Raw genomic sequence first — 14,832 nt, forward strand, 5'->3', positions numbered from 1 at the left:
ATCTAAGACTTCCCCATTTAAACATTTAGCTCTTCCATTCTTGCCAAAGTGTATAGTCTCACATTTTAGAAACATAGAAAAAGTACAGCATAGAACAGGCCCATGATGTTGTGCGGAGGTTTAATCCTAATGTAAAATATAATAACCTATGCACCCCTCAACTCACTGCTATCCATGTGCATGTCTCGCAGTCGCTTAAAATGTCCCCAATGACTCTGCTTCCACCACCACCACTGGCAACGCATTCCATGCATTCACAACTCTCTGCGTAAAGAACCTACCTCTGATGTCTCCTTTATACCTTCCTCCTAATATCTTCAAACTATGACCCCTCATACCAGTCAATCCTGCCCTGGGGAAAAGTCTCTGGCTATTGACTCTATCTATTCCACTCATTAGCTTGTATACCTCGATCAGGTTTCTGCTCTTCCTCCATCTCTCCAGAAAGAAAAGTCTGAGCTTATTCAGCCTTTCTTCATAAGGCAAGCCCTCCAGTCCAGGCAGCATCCTGGTAAACCTTCATTGCAGCCTCTCCAAAGCCGCTGTATCTTTCCTACAGCAGGGCGACCAGAACTGGACACAATATTTCAAGAGTGATTTCACCAGGGGCTTGTTGAGCTGCAGCAAAACCTTGCATCTCGAACTCGATCCCCCTGTTAATGAAAGCCAAAATACCATATTCTTTCTTAACAACCCTATCCACTTGGGCGGCAACTTTGAGGGATCTATGTACCTGCACACCCAGATCCCTCTGCTCCTCCACACTACCTAGAATCCTGTCTTTAATCCTATATTCAGCATTCCAGTTCAACCTTCCCAAATGCATCACTTCGCATTTATCCAGGTTGAACTCCATCTGTCATTTCTCAGCCCAGCTCTGCATCCTGTCTATGTCGCACTGCAGCCTGCAGTAGCCTTCAATACTATTGACGACACCTCCAACGTTTGTCTCATCTGCAAATTTACTAACCCACGCCTCAACCAAGTCATTTATAAAAACTACAAAGAGCACAGGCCTAAGAACAGAGCCCAGTGGGACCTCACTTAGCACTGACTTCCAGGCAGAATACTTTCCATCTACAACCATTCTCTGCCTTCTGTCACCCAGCCAATTCTGAATACAGATAGCCAAATTTCCCTGTATCCTATACTTCCTGACTTTATGAATGAGCCTACCATGGGGAACCCTATCAAATGCCTTGCTGAACTCCATATACATCACATCCACTGCTCGACCTTCATCGCCCTGTCTGGTCACCTTCTCAAAGAACTCAATAAGATTTGTGAGGCATGACCTGCCCCTCACAAAGCCATGCTGACTGCCTTTAATCACACTATATTTTGCCAAATAGTCATAGATCCTATCCACAACTTTGCTGACCACAGACGTAAGATTGACTTGTCTGTAATTGCCAGACAATTCCTATTGCCCTTCTTGAAAAGAGGAAAAACATTTGCCTCCTTCCAATCCTCCAGTACGACTCCCATGGAGAGTGAGGAGGCAAATATCCTCGCCAGTGGCTTAGCAACCCCCTTTGCTTTCCGCAGCAGCCTAGGATAAATCTGGTCTGGCCCTGGAGACTTATCAATCTTAATGTTTTCCAAAATTTCCAGCACATCAACTTCATCAATCTTGATCTGGTCAAAACTGTATCCCAGCTCCTAAGTTTCCACAACAAAGTCCCTTTCCTTGGTGAAAACTGAAGCAAAAAACTCATTTCGGGTTTCCCCTATCTGGTCAGACTCCACGCACAAGTTCCCTCTGCTATCCCTGATTGGCCCTACCTTCTCCCTGATCGCTCTCTTATTTCTCATGTATGAGGAATTTTCCCACATTGTATTCCAAGCTTGTCCACTCACTTAACTAGCTTATCCATCTGTAGAACTGTCACCCTCACTATTTGCCTTCCCATTTTCATGGCATCCATAAACTTGGCAACAGTACATTCACTTCCATCACACTAGTCAATCATTTATAAATAAATTTTAGCCCAATCACTGATCCCTGTGACACTCTGCCCTGCATATGCCCCATTTATCCCAACACGCTAATAGCTAGCTAATCTTCTATCCATACTAATATACTGTTCAACCCTATGAGCACTTGTCTTATGAAGCTTTATGTGTAAGACTTTGTCAAACACATTTTGGAAATTGAAATATATCACATTTAGCAGATCCCCTGTATCTATCATGCTTGCCGTCAACTTAGAGTTTGTTAGGTATCATTTAGCTTTCGTGAAGCCACACTGACTCTGCTTGATTATATAATGCATTTAGGTATTTCTACATGTTCTGCTTTTATATCCTTTGTAACAGATTCTAACATTTTCCCTACAGTATTTGTTTTTAAAAGTTTTACATTGGTAGTTTTCTAAACCTCTGGAACTTTTGCAGAAACTAAGGATTCTTGAAATAATACTACCAGTGCATCCACTATTTCTGTAGATACTTCATTTACAATCCTAGGAAATTAGCCCAACAGGTTCAAGGGGTCTTATCAGATTTCAGCCCCATTACTTTCCAAAGCACATTTTCTCTCATGATAGTGGAGTTATTTCTTTTTTATGGCTATCTTTGCTCATGATTTTTCAGTCTACATGAAGGTTAAAGTCACCCATAATTAATATACTGTCTTTCTTACATTCCCACATACCTGTTTATGAAGATAATTAGCATGCAGGTTCAACAATCGGAAAAACCAATTAAATGTTAACATTTATTAAAAAAGAGACTGGAGTACAGGAATAAACAAGTTACAATTCTTCAGGGTTTTGGTGATCAGTTATGGAGTATCATCTGTGATTTTAGCCTCCACGTTTAAGATTACTTACATTGGCAGCAGCACAGTGGCTCAGTGGTTAGCACTGCTGTTTCAGTGCCAGGGACCCAGGTTCGATTCCACCCTCAGCTGACTGTGTGTAGAGCTTGCACAATCTCCCAGTGTCTGTGTGGGTTTGCTCCAGCTGCTCTGGTTTCCTCCCACACTCCAAAGATGTGGTCAGATAGATTGGCAGTGGTAAATTGCCAATATGCCCCAGGGATATGCAGTTTAGGTGAATTAGCCCTGGAAAATGCAGGGTTACAGGGATTGGGTGGGATGCTCCTTGGAAGGTTGGTGTGGACTTCATGGGCTGAATGGCCTATTTCCACACTGTAGGGATACTATGGATTGGAGACAGTACTGTGAAGGTTCGGTAAATTGGTTCCTGTGATGAAGATGGTAGCCTAAGCAAATTGGATCTACATTCTATGCAGTTTAGGAGAATTGTGGTGATTTCATGGAGAAGTACATGGATCTGAAGGGTTTGATAGAATAGATGCTGAACAGTTGATTCCACTGGTTGGGGAATCTAAGATACAAGGGAACAGTTTCAGGATAAAGGGCTAATCATTTAGAACTCAATAAGAAATTCCCTTAATTACAGGGTTGCAAATCTTTGGGATTCTCTCAGAGGACTGCAGAGTCTCCATTATTGCAGGTATTTAAGGCTGGGAAAGACAGATGCTTGGTCCTTAAGGTAAGTGGAGTTAATAAATTAGCTCAGCCATGATCATACTGAATGATGGAGCAAGTTTGATGGCCTATGGTCTACTTCTGCACATGTTTCTGGGGTCCTTGTAGAACAGAAAAGGCTTTTGAAGATATGAGACAGACAGTCACCAAGGTGCGCATCCACGTTATGTCATGGGCTATCAGAGGCAGAACGGTGTTCAAGCACAAAATGTAACCTCATGGCCTGACACATCTCTGCTCTACTATTGCCAAAAGCCAGGGGATCAAAGAAGAGTGCAAGAATGCACACCAGGAATAGCATTAAGTATATCTAAAAAATGACAACCTGATGAAGATACAAGACTACTTACAGGCCGAACAACAGAAGCAGCACATGATAGACAAGAGCTAAATAATTTCACCAACAGAATAGATCTATACTCTGTTATCTAGTCACATCCTGTGAACTGTAGTAGATAATGAAACAACCAGCTAAAATTAAAAAAAACTTAAGTATTCCATCCTCAAATGATGGAAACCCAGCAGATCAGCATGAAACAAAGCTAAAGGGTTTGCAACAACCTTGAGACAAAAATACCAAGTGGATGATCTATCTAAGCCTCCTCCTGAGATGCCGCATCACAGGTACCAGTCTTCAATCAATTCAATTCACTCCATGTGATATCAAGAAATGGCTGAAGAGACCAGATACTTCAAAGTTTACAGACTTAACACTGTCCTGGCTGTGTCCTGAAGACTTCTACTCTAGAAATACCTGTGGCCCTAGCCAAACATTTTCATAACATCTACGAACTGGCATTCGCCTGACAACATGCAAAATTGCCCTGTAATGTCCAGTCCAAACAGCAGAATTAATTCAATCTAACCAATTAGGACCATCAGTTTACTCTCAATTAGCAGCAAAATGATGGAAAGTGTCATCAACATTGCTATCAGGCAGTTATTCAGTGATAACATGCTGACAGACTCTCGGGTTGAGTTCCTCCAGAGTCACAGATCCCTGACCTTATCACAGCATTAGAACAGACGAAATAGGAGAGCTCAAGTAGTGAAGTGACAGTGGCTTCCCTTGACATCAAGGCAGCACATGACCGTGCATCCAATCAAGTAGCCCTAGCAAAACTGGAGTCAATGGGAGTCATGGGGAACTTATCATAGAATTCCTCAAGCTAGTGTTCAAGGTCCAACTAACCTCAGCTACATCAAGTCAAAAGTGGGGATGTTTACTGATGATTTCACAATGCTCATCAGCATTCGTCATTCCTCAGGTATGAAGCAGTCAGTATGCGGACGCAGAAAAACCTGCATTCAAATATGACTATGAGCTTGACGGGTAGGATCATAAGTAGGAGGTTCAGAAGCACTTGCTCTCATGTATGCTTCTTACATCCTATTTTGAAAGGGATCATGAAGCCTAGTTTCCAAGAGTGTGACTCAATGCTGATAGCCACTCAGGGCAATCCAAACTTTGAGAAATCCCTGTTGGCATTAGATCAGATCTAGTCAGGAAATTAATCAGTTCCAGAAGCAACCTGATTTCTAAACCAGACACCCCTGGACACATTTGTGGGCTGTACCCTTACCCAAAATGTCCATGGCTTTTAACAATGTGGTGTATGGGACATTCAATTCCTGATCCAAAATAATTTAGACAATTATTTAAACAATATTAATCTCATTTTGTGTTATTGTTAGTTGGGTATTTAAATGAAAGACATACAGTTACCTTTTAAATCATGTATTTATTCATTCAGAAGAAGTGAATATCACTGAGTAGCACCAGCATTCATGTTCTTTTTCTAATTGTCCCACAGAAGGTGGCGATGCACTGCCTTCTTGAACTACTGCAATTTTGGGGGCTCAGGGCCCAGAGAGTGTGCTTTTAAGGAAGTGCCAAGATTTTGACACTAACAATGAAAGAACAGTGAGATTGTTTAGTCTGTAGTTTGTAACGGAACTTGCAGGTTGTAATGCACATCCAAAGATTTACCTGCACGTCCACCAATTTATTGTATCCCTTGCTCCCGATGCGGAGACTGGGTGCCTCTTAGTAGAGCGCTTTAGGGAACATCTTTGGGACACCAGCACCAATCAACCACTCCGCCCTGTGGCCCAACATTTCAACTCCCCCTCCCACTCTGCCAAGGACATGGAGGTCCTGGGCCTCCTTCACCACTGCTCCCTCAGCACCAGACGCCTGGAGGAAGAACGCCTCATCTTCCGCCTTGGAACACTTCAACCCCAGGGCATCAATGTGGACTTCAACAGTTTCCTCATTTCCCCTTCCCCCACCTCACCCTAGTTCCAAACTTCCAGCTCAGCACTGTCCTCATGACTTGTCTTACCTGCCTATCTTCTTTTCCACCTATCCACTCCACCCTAACCTATCACCTTCATCCCCTCCCCCACTCACCTATTGTACTCTATGCTACTTTCTCCCCCACCCCCACCCTCCTCTCATTTATCTCTCCACTGTCAGGCACTCTGCCTGTATTCCTGATGAAGGGCTTTTGCCCGAAACGTCGATTTTACTGCTCCTCGGATGCTGCCTGAACTTTTGTGCTTTTCCAGCACTATTCTAATCTAAACTCTAGTTTCCAGCATCTGCAGTCATTGTTTTTTACCTATACATTTAATCACTCATGTCTTTCTAGTTGGTAGAAATTAAATTTTGGAAGGTTCTGTCAAAGGAGGCATGGTGAGTTACTACAATATATCTTGTATGGTCAATTCTGATGTAACATGATAGTCCCGTCCTCGTGTGATCTCGCGCTATAAGTAAATCAAGCAGTAGCTGCATCATATAACCTAATGGGGCTAGAATCATGTTATACTCAATACAGGTAAGGAAAGTTTGTGTTCTACAAATAATGGTCTAAATTCTTCACTCACGTTAAAGCCAATTTGTGTGAAGGAACATGTGTTATAGCAGAACTGACTGTACATGATACACATTTGCTGCCACTGTGCTATGATACTGGAGGGATTGAACATCATAGATGGTGAATGGCTGCTTTTATTGGGGATGCTATCTTCAGTGTTGGAGATGCATTAATCCAGGTAAGCAGTGAATATTCCATCACATTTCTGACTTGTGCTTTGTAGATGGTGAACAGGCTTGAGAGAGTTGTAAGGTGAGTTACTCGCTGCAGGTTCCTAGCCTCTGACCTGCTCTTATAGCTACAGTATTTATATGGTTGGTCCAGTTCAGTTTCTGGTCAACGGTAACCTCAATGTTGATAGTGGGAAATCCAGTGATGATAATGCCTTTGATGTCAAGGGGCAGTAGTTGGATTTTCTCTTATTGGAGATCTTCATTGCCCGATACTTGTGTGGCGTGAATGTTACTTCAATGTTAATTGGATTATTCATTTTGTTAGTAAAAATTTAAAAAAATTCAAGGGGAGTGAAACCGCTCAATGTTGATGTTCAGAGAAATTTGGGCGTACTAGCACAAGGAACACAGGAAATTACTGTGCAGGTATAGCAAGCAATCTGGAAGGCCACTACCACGTTGGCTTTATTACAAAGGGTTGAAGTTCAAGAATGAGAAAGTCTTTCTACAACGTATAGGATTTGAGAGCACACCTGTGGTATTTTGTTTTCTGCATTGAGAAGGTTGTTGTGGGTTGAGAGGCAGAGCAAATTGGGTCTACATTCTCCAAAATTTAGAAAATGGAGAGGTGATCTCAGTAGAATATACAACATTCCAAAAGGGTTTAATAGGATTAGAGAGATTTCTCGGCTGGGAAACAACAAAACACAGGGGCACAGTGTCAGGATAAGACAACGATTCAGTACAGAGGTGAGAAGTTTTTTCACTCTTAAGATTCACTGCAATTATTTAGCCCAGACAGTTTATGGATGCTCATATGTTCAACATATTCAGATGTGTTCAGATCTATAGACAGAGTTTTGATCCCTCAGAGAGCGGAGGGATACGGGTTATGGGAGATGGGTGAAAACAGAGCTCAGACATGATCAGAACAAGCTCTAGGAACCATATGGCCTATTCTTATTTTATTTTTTTTTTCTCAGATGGTTGAGAAGTGTGAGCAAACAGTTATTCACAATGACCTAGTTAACAACTTATTGTACCTAGAAATCAAGCTTTTGTTTGCATAAAACCATGAAAGAAACGTTGGATACATCTGCCATTATGATCGGCACTTATTCAGCACATTCAAAAATAGCATATTTTGTTGTTTCAGTGGAAAGTTTAGCATTTTAAAAAAGTTATACTGCTATTCTTACTGGAGGTTCATAAATCTGCAGAAACTTTGATGAATACAAATTTTGCGTTGAAAAAAAAAATGGAGGTTTTACCAGAATATTAACTCCCAGATCAGTCGGTCCTTGAGCCACAATGTATTCAATACCAGTTTCATGCACATCCATTGGTCTCCTATATTTAAAAATGGTGCCTGCAAGGTGAAAGTTTCTTGGACCTTCCACTTTCAAATTGCCATTCACAAAGAAGTTTCCAGATTCATCTGCAACAGCTGGAGGGTAGACAAAAGCACAAATAAAACTCATTTGTTCCCCAGGATATCACTGCCATGGCTTCAGATTTAATAAAAAAACCAAACCTAGTAATTATAATGCAAGATTCACTGGAACCTGAACGACTACGTATGGGTGAAATGATCCTATCTTTAGAAAGGGTAGCAAGCCACATATTTTGAAAGAACAAACTGTTACTAGTGATGACATAGGAACAGAGGTTTTCAGTGTTAATACTCATCCTCTATTCTATTTTGAGGGGAGATAAACAATAATATAGTGAGATAATTTCCTAAAGAACTATCACATGGGAGTCAATGATTAGGAATGTTTTGTTGGCCAGATAGTTTCCACAGCATAGACTGGAGACTGGGACTCTTAAAGTCTTATGTAGCAAATTCCAAGGAATTTGCCTGGGAAACTGAAGATTCCCATGGATAATTCCCAGCATCTGGTACCATCCACAAGTATCCATTTATTAAAAACGGAGAACCTGGAGGATTTCACTGCAGTTACTAATTACTCAGGAAAAGACAATCGATAACTTCGTCTAACTGAGGAACAGGAGAATCGACGTTTCAGGCTTAAGCCCTTCCTGAAGAAGGGCTTATGCCCGAAACGTCGACTCTCCTGTACCTTGGATGCTGCCTGACCCGCTGTGCTTTTCCAGCAACACATTTTCAGCTCTGATCTCCAGCATCTGCAGACCTCACTTTTTCCAATTTAGTCTAATTCCTGTGCAACTATTAAACTGACCCCCAACTTACCATTCACTCCCACCCCCCCCCCCCCGCCAACCCCAAGGGCCACATAAAAAAAAATTACATTTTATATTCAACATAGAATGCATTAAAATGTTCAAATCAGAACAGTTAATGCAAGCAGAGATGAATAACATACAAGATTACAGTGACTCATTTACAATTCACTAATAATTAGTCACAAACTGGGCCAAACAAATATTCTATAACTGTTAGCCAGTACTAATAGACAGCACAAACCTGTAATAAACAAATACATAGATAACTTCAGATACTTTTATACATACCCAAAACATCATCAGATTTCTTTCTTTCAATTATTTGGATATCTGTTGCACCAACTGGGATGTGGGTTATCAGAGAATAACCTAGGAAACAATTTAACAAATTTTCATATCCAAGTCCATGTCAATCTGCAAGTAACCAACGTCATAGTATAACTCTACAAGCCAAGAGGATTACCTGGCAAAAATGGACCTCACACTAATACTTTAGAGTAAAAAAAATACAGATCACAAGATTTAATGGGTTGAGAAAGCAATGACAGTCAGTTAATGATCATTAGTGGTGTCAGAGGTTTACAGTGCACCTACATTCTGGATGCCCAAATGTGGATGAATCTCTTGAAAATACATAGGTAAGATCAGTCTCAGACATGATGACCACTGTAGTAGAATTTATAACGCTATCTAGTTCCACACATGAACAAATGTCATTTATCCATGACACTGTATCTTAACACGATTCAGGAAGAAAGGAAAAAGAATGGAGGACAGTAATCGACTGGAGTCTTTTAATTAGTTACGGTGGTGACTATCAGGAGTTTAACATGAACTATGGTGCAGCATAGACTTCCCGCCACGTCTGGCAGAGGTATTCTTGCCACAGGTTCCTTGCCACTGAGGAATTCCAGCATAATAAGAATCAGTTCACCAAAGAATTAAACAATTCGTACTAATGGCTCGGTTCAGGGAATTAAGCAATGTCCTTTCTAAGCTCCAAACAATATACAGCAATTCTAAATTTTCTGCACTGGCCATGCTCAAGTTGTTCCCAATAAAATATCATGTGAGTAATCGTGCAAATAAAAAAAGGAAATATGCATTTAAGCAAATTGTCCACACACTCTAAATAAGAATGATAGTGAACATTAGGACTGGGGGCAACATAGCCAAGTTTGCTGACACATAAGCAAAGTCTTTCCATTTTGAAGTTAGTATGGGAACAAATGCCATTATAAACAGGACAAACCAACATGAGAGAGAAAGCCCTGCATATCCAGTCTAGAAGATCTTCATCAGAGACATCTTTACTCGAAACATGGATACTGCCTGACCCATTGTAATTCCAACATTTGTTGTTTTCAGTACAGATTCCAGCATCTGCAGTAATTTGCTCTTTCTATCTAACACCTATCAAACACATAGGTGGTTACCTGGCAGTACAGGTATGACTTACTGGGACAGCAACGAGTCATTCCACTTGAAACTGCTAGTCAGTGTGGCAGGTATCTTTATTCATTCACAGGAGGAGGGCGTCGCTGGCCAGGCAGCATTGATTGCCCATCCCTAGATTTAGATTAGATTCCCCACAGTATGGAAATAGGGCCTTTGGCCCAACAGGTCCACACTGACCCTCTGAAGAGTAACCCACCCAGACCCATTCCCCCACCCTATAATTACTCCTGAGTAGTGTACCTAACACTATGGGCAATTTAGCATGGCCAATTCACCTGACCTGCACATCTTTGGATTGTGGGAGAAAACCAGAGCACCAGGAGGAAACCCATGTAGACATGGGGAGAACGTGCAAACTCCACACAGACAGTCGCCCAGGGTGGAAATCGAACCTGGATCCCTGGCACTGTGTGGCAGCAGTGCTAACCACTGAACCACCATCCCACTCTAACTGCCCAGTGGGCAATTAAGAGTCAACTACATTGTTATGGGTCTGGAGTCATGTGTAAGCCAGACTGGAAACAGATGACAGTTTCCTTCCCTAAAAGGGCATGAATGAACCAGATGGGTTTTTCTGACAATCAACAACTTATTCATGGTTATTAGGCTCTTAAGTCCAGATACTTATTGAATAAAAATTTCACGGAAGGCAGGATTTGAACCCAGTTCTCCTGAACATTCTGGGTTTCTGACAAGCATTGCCTGGGGCCTCTCTGAGCAAGAACTTGGAGGTCCTGCTGGATGGGATGGTGTTACAGGTGGGGCTTACTTTTCACCCAGGACTAGAAGTAGAGCTACGACACCAGACCATGCCAGCCTGCGTCTAGACTGCTGCCAGTTTCTAAACAACCTCAAACCATCTGGAGGAACGCACAGTGATGTAGTAAGAAGATCAATGAGCTTCTCCACTCTTCCATAAACGCCAGCTTCTCTCTTATAACTCATTCTTTCTCTGCTGTATCTAACGCCCAAGACTCATGTTGCACACAATGAGTGAGTGAACATCTTCCCATGTGCTGTTACCCACCTCAACTTTCAACAGCACTAACCCTACTGATCATCTGCACTGCCCACTGTCACACCTTCCCACCTGCGCTAAACGTAACAGCTGTGTCACCCACTTCCTTTTTCTGTAATACCTATCTCTCTCTCTCATTCCAGGAGAAAAACAGCCCACAGCAAAGGAAAAAAAAAGTGAAAACTGGTAATGAGCTGTATAGCAATAGATAAAGAAGAAGCCTGAAACATCCAGCAACATTCCAGGTAGATACATTGCCAAGCCGAGATGGGATGCACCTAGATTACTGAGATAAGTAAGCCAGGAACTTGAGGAGCAGTTAACAAAAATTTTCCAGACTCTGAACACAGGATTAATCCTGTCGTCCAGAAGATTGCAAACATGACATTTTAAGAAAGGTGCAAAGCTACAAACCTGTCAGCTTGATGTCAATGGGAAAACTGTTGGAGCCTATAGTGAAGAATAAAGGTAAATATACACTTAGAAAAATAAGTTAATACGAGACAGTCATCATGGCTTTGTCAAGGGCAGATCTGACAGATTTGATTTAATGGAGTTATTTTGAAGAGGGCATATAGACAGTGAATGAGGGAGGTGAGGTGCAGGTTGTAGATTTGGACTTTCAGAAAGCATTTGATACATTGCCACATGGCAGGTTGGTTAGCAAATTAGCCATGTTTACATTGATGGGTCCTTGGCAGCATGGATTAGAAGGTGACTAAAAGATAGGAAACAAGGTGGTTATAGATAGATATTTCTCAGATTGATGACAACTTAAAAGTGACATTCCCCAGGGATCAATGTTGGGACAATTTTTCTGATTTATATAAACGATTTGGAGACGGGTGTTCAGGGAAAAGAAATCTCTAAATTTGCAGATGATACCAAGCTAGGGAGAACAATGAACTGTTAGGATGATGTGACTTCAGAGGGACATTGACAAATTGGCCAAATGCACTGCAATGCAGAGAAACATGAGGTGAGCATTTTGGTACGACATAGAAAGAAAATACACAGGTTCAATGGTACAACTTTCTAAGAGAAGTACAAGAGCAGCAGGACCTGTGTTCAGGTGCTTAATTATCTGAACTTGGCAAGACAAGGTGAAACAGTTGTTAAGAAGTCTTACAGGATTACAGAGGAGTACAGTAAAAAAAGCAAGGAAGTGATGCTACATCTCTATATATCATTGGTCAGACCACATTTGAAGTACTGTGTTGACTTTTGGGCACATTATTTGGAGGGATGATGTTAAAGCCCGGGAGAGAGTGCAAAGGAGATTTACCAGAATGATACCAGGAATGAAGGATTTTAGATAGAAGGAAAGATTGGAGAAATTCAGTTGATTGTCCTCAAAGTAGAGAGGATTAAAAGATGATCTGAGGTTTTCAAAGTCATTGACAGTTTTGACAGGGTAAAGAAAGATATTCCATTTCCACTACTTGGTAAGTCTGGAACTAGGAGTCACAATTCCAAGACTGTCAGCAAGACAGCTAGGAATAAGAGGAGGAGAAACATCTTTACTCAGATGATTTGTTAGGATTTAGAAGGAGCTGCCTAGAAGAGTGGTACAGGCAGATTCCTTATGAAGTTTCAAAAGGCAACTGGATATATATTTGAAAGTGATGAATTTAGAAAGCTACAGAAATAGAGCTAGAGAATAGGACTAGTTGGGTAGCTCTTTTGGAAACCAGTACAGACAATAGGTCAAATAGCCTCTCTCTATATTGTAAAATTGAATGACTACTGACAAATCATTCATGACAAGATTCCTGGCTTTGTTTGTGCCAAATGGCAAGGCAAGACAGAATATTAACAAAAACAGAAGTTGCTAGAAAAGCTCAGCAGGTCTGGCAATATCTGAACAAAAATCAAAGTTAACGTTTCAGGTCCGGTGACCCTTCCTCAGAACCCTGACCTGAAACTTTGTAACTTTGACTTCACTTCATAATTACTGCCAGATCAGAGCTTTTCCAGCAACTTCTGCTTTTGTTTCCAATTTACAGTATCTGCAGCTCTTTCAGTTTTTATCAAGACAGAATAACATTAGCTTGACATCTCTGGCTGAGGGGGCAAAGCACAAAAAAAAAGCAATGCAAGCCAGAGACCTGCAAGCTTCAGGGTGAGTGTTTGCTGTGACAGCAAGCGAACAAGATGGTGATACTGCCAGATTTATTCCACAAGCTCATGTTGGTCCCTGACTAAAAGAATTTCAGTTGTTAGTACAACCTGAGGTACAGCATCAAAATGCAGATATATACTGTAAGGGGATTGGAGATGTACCATATGTGTTTTTAAAAGCTGGCACATATCAAATGCCAATGTCTGTGGACATTGGGTGTTTGTGGCCAGTGTCCATGGAGTTCACCTGAAACATTAGTGCCCAGTGTTCAACATGGAGATCATTTGGAGCAAGTGGCAAGTTGAAGTTGCCGGGTACCTATGCTGACTTCCAATCAAGAATTCTCGATGTTCAGTTTGATCTGCTCATTTGACAAGATAGGAAGCTCATTAAAAATGAGGCCAGTTACGGTGTTAGTAAGACACTTAACAAGCAAAAAACTCTCCTTTAATTGGCAACTTGCCATTGTCTAACAAGAAACTCACCTTTCTATTTGCAAAAAAACGAAAGATACAGTGAGGTCCCCAGCATCAAGATAGGCCTTGCTGGACTTCTCATCAAATTCTGCCACAAATCCCACCCAAGTCAATAAGACCCCTAAAAGTTTCCTCCCTATTTGTTCTATGCAGACCTCCCATTATTTTGAATACCTGCCAAATCTCTTAATCTTCTTTTCTCCAAGTTAAACAGCCCTAGCTCTTCTTACCTTTTCATATAATTGCATTTCATTTTCCCAGAGTCATTCATACAAACCTTTTCTGCACCCTCTCAAATGCCTTTAGGTCTTTGCTAGCCAATACAGAAAAGAACACTCCAGTTGAGGCAAAGCCCATGTTTCAGCCAGGCTTATCATGATCTTGTTTTTGTACTTTTGCTCATATTTATGAAGCTAAAATTCAAACACTTTATTAATCACTTAACTTGCCTTCAATATTTCACACCCCATACCCAGAAGGCCTTCTGCTCTTGCAAGTTCTTTAGAATTACCCCTTTTATTTTATATTGGTGTCTCTCCTTGTTTTTCTAAAATGAATCAATTCACACTTTTCTACATTAAATTAAATTTGCCTGTTCTTTGCCATTCCATCAAGCTACTTAAATCTTCTTGAAGGTTATTACTATCCTCTTCACTGTTCAAAACAGATGATTTGTGCCATTCACAAATTTTGAAGTTGTGGTCTATACGTGCATGTCTAAATCATTAATAAATAATGAAGGAAAGGAAGAATGCTTGGAGAATTCTACTGCATACATTCCTCCAGTCCAATAAGTAATTACTACACACGATATTGCTGAAAACACATTTCACAAAAAAAGGAAATTCCTTTCCATTGATATTTCTTGCAAATTGTCCAGATAAGTGCAAGACAATAGCTTTAAAAAGTATTTTTTCATTAATACTCAAGCTTGTTACAACAAGTGACTATTTGTACAGAACATTTCTTGTTGCTGAA

At 41.0% G+C, this 14,832-nt stretch overlaps 1 protein-coding gene across 1 annotated transcript in view; it reads right to left on the bottom strand.

Annotated features, from left to right (window-relative positions):
* adamtsl2 (ADAMTS-like 2) overlaps nt 1-14,832 on the bottom strand; it is a 200,161-nt gene that overhangs the window by 144,314 nt on the left and 41,015 nt on the right. Inside the window, exons 8-9 of the mRNA XM_060841240.1 lie at nt 9,069-9,149; nt 7,844-8,019 (exon numbers count right to left, since the gene is read on the bottom strand). Of these exons, the coding sequence (XP_060697223.1) occupies nt 7,844-8,019; nt 9,069-9,149 (257 nt within the window). The remainder of the gene's footprint in view (nt 1-7,843; nt 8,020-9,068; nt 9,150-14,832) is intronic.

The sequence above is a fragment of the Hemiscyllium ocellatum genome, chromosome 21 (assembly GCF_020745735.1).
Source record: "Hemiscyllium ocellatum isolate sHemOce1 chromosome 21, sHemOce1.pat.X.cur, whole genome shotgun sequence".
Taxonomy (NCBI): Eukaryota; Metazoa; Chordata; class Chondrichthyes; order Orectolobiformes; family Hemiscylliidae; genus Hemiscyllium; species Hemiscyllium ocellatum.